This window comes from Octopus bimaculoides, chromosome 30 (genome assembly GCF_046866305.1).
Source record: "Octopus bimaculoides isolate indiv1 chromosome 30, ASM4686630v1, whole genome shotgun sequence".
NCBI classification, from domain to species: Eukaryota; Metazoa; Mollusca; class Cephalopoda; order Octopoda; family Octopodidae; genus Octopus; species Octopus bimaculoides.
The window spans coordinates 14338079-14343078 of record NC_142957.1 but is presented as its reverse complement, the minus strand read 5'-3'; the positions used below and the strand labels follow the sequence as shown (position 1 = coordinate 14343078).

The following is a 5000-nucleotide window of genomic DNA, read 5'->3' as shown; positions in this document are numbered from 1 at the left end:
TGTCTCTGATGACAGAATATGCCATACTCTGGGATATCCCAGAAACAGCTGTAAGACTTTGAAATTCTTTCCAATAATAATAATAATATGTATATGACTTGAGAGGTTTGCCTTGCCTTAATGTTTGGTTGTCCTCTTTAAAAATTATATATAAATATATATAATACACACACACACACACACACACACACACACACATATATATATATATATATATATATATATATATATATGTATACACACACATGTTTGTATGTATGGATGGATGTGTGTACATATAATGCCTGTTGTTATGTTAGTGAAAATAGAAGTAGTAGCAGAGGTGGTAGTAGTAATAGTAGTAGTAGAAGTAGCAGCAGCAGCAGCAGCAGTAGTTAGTAGTAGTAGTAGTAGTAGTAGTGGTAGTAGTAGTAGTAGTAGTAGTAGTAGTAGTAGTAGTAATAGCGATGCAAAGTGCGATGGTCCAAGCACCTATTGGTCTGTAAATATGTACGCCTATACAGAATGTTCTCAATTTTTTTTTTCTCCATGTATCCAAAATGAAACCCGCCGCCTTTCGTCTGCCTGTCTGACTGTTCTCATTCACCCCTGTGGCACGAGGAAAGACCTTCTGCCAATGGTCATCTGCATCCACAGTGACCGGACCGCAGAAAGCCGTCCAATTATCAAAAGTCATTATTCACACTGTATGCTCGCACAGTGGTGCTCTCTGGTGTCATCACTCGAACCTCTCCTGTCCGTTCGGATTTCACGAGATATATGTAGCAGTCGAAGCCGATCGCTATTGTAGCGTCCAGGCCCAAGTGGTCATTGTCAATGCAGTAGACGGCTTTGGGTAAGTTGGTCAGTTTCCCGATCACCTGCAACATAACATAAAGGAGTCAATGGTAATGAAAATTTTTTCTGAAATATTAAATCACATGTTCAGGTTCAATCCCACTGCGTGGCGCCTTGGGCTAGTGTATCTACTATAGCCTTGGAATGACCAAAGCCTTGCATTTGGCCAAATTTGGACATACGACAGTTTAACAGAATAGCAAAAAAATATACGAGCAACAAAACTATAAAACAATATCTCTATAAATATGTAAAAAAATATATTAAAAATATACAAAAAATATAAGTAAAAAATATATGAGAAATATAATTAAAAAGTATAAAGAGATAAAAAGCTTGTACGTGAAGACAATATAGAAAGCAAGTCCTATCTGTAATCTTGTGGGGACCAGCGGACGTTAAACGATGATGATGATGATGATGATGATGATGATATATATAGGTGAAGTATATTTGCCACTTAAATGCGGCTGACCCCTAAGGGTGGATGTTATTGTTGCTTTTAGCTCCAGGAGAACATCTCCTCCAGCTGGTTATTCTCCTGGGGCTAAAAGCAACAGTTACATCCGCCCTTAGGGGTCAGTCGCATTTAAGTGGCAAATATACTTCACCTTGTCGTGCAGTTACTGTTAATACCTCGTTCAGAGATTTAACACATATATATATATATATAGAGAGAGAGAGAGAGAGAAAGGATGATAATGAGGGTTAAAGACTGATGCTGTGAATAACAGATAAAATGTATGGATTGCGAATAAGAGCATGAGTGTGAGTGCAAGTGTGAGCGTCTACTTACATTGAGAGTGGTACGGTTGTGAACCTGGGCCATGTTCTTACTGGAACCTCCACTCACAATACTGTCTTCCCCTAACCACTGGGCGCAATAGAGCTGCAGATAGATAAATGGTAAAGGTTGGAGTTCTGGTGGTTCTAATAGTTGTAGATATAGATATATATATAGTAGATGTTGTAGTACTACTGGTAGTATAAATATATATATATATATATATATACATAGATGCAGATATAGCTGTGTGGTAAGAAGCTTGCTTACCAACCACATGGTTCTGGGTTCAGTCCTACTGTGTGGCACCTTGGACACGGATTCCATACATGGATATTTACTTTTGGAATGGAACTATACTCCAAGTACTTTCTCTTCTTTGCTTTTTCTTCTCCGCATCGCTCTCATTTCTTACTGTAAATATCCATGTACAGATTTAATAATCCTTATCTTCTACTATTACTGTCTCCGATGAAGGGACACATTGAATTTTCCCCGAAACAGCTGTAAAACATTCTACATAAAATATAAATTTATTTATGTCATTGGTATCTTTATCTCATTCATTTTTATATATATATATATACATATATATATACATGTTCATAGGTGTATGTAAATATGTATGTGTATGTAGGAGTGTATACACACATATCAATGTATATATGGTGGTGGTGGAAGTAGAGACACTCAATACTTACTGATGAGGTGTCGTCCATGTTTTGTGGCACATCATGTATTTTGGCTCCTGTCAGGAAATCCCAGATCTGGATCAATAATAATAATGATAATATTAAAAGTGGTAGTAGTAGTAGTAGTAGTAGTAGTAAGAGGAAAAAGAAGTAGAAGAAGAAGGGAGGATGAGGATGATATAAATGAATAAATAAATAAATATACAAATGGTTGTGGTCATGGTTGGGTGGTCTCCGGTTCGATCTCGTTATGTGGCTACCTCTGTAACTCCTAGCGCCACCACCACAATCACCACAATCACAACTACTACCTCTACCACTGCCAACATCACCATCACTACCATGACCACAGCCACCACCACCACCACAACTATGACCACAACCACCACCACCACAACCATCATTCCCTCCATCATCACCACCACCACAACTACCGTAACCACTTCCACTACTACCCCCACCATCCCTACTACCACAACAACACTTCTTCATTCCACACCACATTCCTTACCCTCTTCACTATCGCCGCCGCCGCCACCACCACAACCACCACCACCACCACCACCACAACCACCATCACCACTACAACCTTCACGACCACTACGACAACCACTACGACGACGACCACCACCACCACAACCATCACCACCACTACAACCTTCACAACCACGACGACGACAACCACTACAACGACCACCACCACCACAACCACCATCACAACTACTACCCCTACCTCCAACCCCACTCCTACAGGTACAACTGGCACTACTACTACTACTACTACTACTACTACCACCACACCCATATCTAAGCAAGGACGTCGTACCTGTAAGATGTCTGTCCTTCTCCAAGATCCGGTAAGAATCTGATTGGTTGAGGCATCAATGTCCAGGGAGTCACCACAGATATGGGGACCAGTGAAATGTCTGTAGAAGAAACAAAACGGACGACAATTAGGGTCTGTGTACGTATATAGCTATCTATGTGTGCGTGCGTGCATGTGTCAATACGTGAATATATATATATATATATATATATATATAGTCAAGTGGATTTAGTAGACAAAAACTGAAAGAAGCCCTTTGTATATATATATATATATGTTTGTGTGTCTGCGTTTGTTCCCCCCACCATCACTTGACAAACAAATAAATAAATAAGAAAAGAAAGAGAGAAAGAAAGCAATAAAGACAAAGAGAGAAAGAAAGAAAGCAAGAATGAAAAAAGAAAGAAATAAAGAAAGAGAGAAAGAAAGGAAGAGTAACAGAAAGAAGGAAAAATGCACGGAAAGAAAGAGAGAAAAGATGGAAGGAAAGAAGGAAGAAAGAAAGGAGGGAAAGAAGGGAAGGAAGGAAGGAAGGAAGGAATGAAGTAATTAGAAATATCTTTCACCTGAAGGAATGAGGGTTTCTGTCGTCCCAATACTGAAAGAAAGAAAGAAAGAGACATGGAAGATGTGGTTAGTTTCTGTCAACTTGCCACCATAGTAATAATAATGATAATAATGAGCTAAAATTTTTGCCACAAGGGCAGCTTGGCAGGGAGGGGATTAAGCCAATTACATCGACCCCAATGCATAACATGGGTGTTTTTGTTCAACATGCTTAAACAACCCTTATTTAGGGACCTTTTGAGCAGGATGGGCTACTCGACCTGAAGAAAATTCTAACTGGGCCCCACCTGCGAGGTCATGTGCTGTCTATCTTGATATGAGATCACCATGTCGTGCACATATGGTTGTGATGCATGTGCTTGGTGTACCCTTATCAGGCGGGTAGTCATGATGGGTATACTGGGCTTTGTATATTTTACCCCAGTGTCACTTTGATGGCATGCTCTGCTCTCTCTCTCACTCAGTAATAATAATAATAATAATAATAATAGAAATAGAAATTAGCAAAATGTGGAATCTGAAGACGAAAACAATACCTACTGTCATAGGTGCCCTGGGAATGACAGCGAAATGGGCTGATTACTACCTAGATCAGATTCCAGGAAACCCCAAAATGGCTGAAGTTCAAAAGATAGTGCTCAGGGGAACTGCCCATATCCTACGTAAAATACTGTCTATGTGATCTCAAATTTTAAAGCAAACACATAATTTTCTTATGGTTTCTTAAACATTCACTTGAACAAAACTGTACAAATCCAAATATATGGTACCCTAGGCATAACAGCTACATGAACTTCTAACTTGTTGTCTCTTGAGGTCTCTGGGTGAGACTTGGATCCAACTTGTACAAATGCAAAACAAAAGTCAAACATAAAATAATAATAATAATAATAATAATAATAATAATAATAATAACAATAATAATCCTTTCCACTATAGGGACAAAGCCTAAAATTATGGGGAGGGCAACTAGTTAATTACATCAACCCCACTGTTTCATCGCTCCTCAATGATCCAACCCGAGAGGATGAAACACAAAGTCAACCATGATGATGATAAACTTATGAAGACTCACTTGGACTGTATTGTCCCATCCTCCTGATATGAAAGTATTTTGTGTAGCAGGGTGATACTGGGCTGCAAACACACGGAATTTGTGGCCATCCATCAACTGCTGGGAATCACTGGAATAGACATTATAGATATGTGGTTATATGTGTGTGTGTGTATATATATATATATATATATATATATATATATATATATATATATATATATACACACACACTCACAT

At 38.7% G+C, this 5000-nt stretch overlaps 1 protein-coding gene across 2 annotated transcripts in view; it reads right to left on the bottom strand.

The window, feature by feature from the left end:
- Positions 1 to 5000, bottom strand: part of LOC106876635 (uncharacterized) — an 11749-nt gene that overhangs the window by 570 nt on the left and 6179 nt on the right. For both annotated transcript variants that reach the window (XM_089345868.1, XM_089345869.1), the window contains exons 5-10: positions 4782 to 4890; positions 3706 to 3737; positions 3140 to 3239; positions 2323 to 2388; positions 1634 to 1726; positions 1 to 860 (exon numbers count right to left, since the gene is read on the bottom strand). The exon at positions 1 to 860 is cut by the window's left edge and continues 570 nt beyond it. In XM_089345868.1, the coding sequence (XP_089201994.1) occupies positions 666 to 860; positions 1634 to 1726; positions 2323 to 2388; positions 3140 to 3239; positions 3706 to 3737; positions 4782 to 4890 (595 nt within the window). In that variant the 3' untranslated portion in view covers positions 1 to 665. The remainder of the gene's footprint in view (positions 861 to 1633; positions 1727 to 2322; positions 2389 to 3139; positions 3240 to 3705; positions 3738 to 4781; positions 4891 to 5000) is intronic.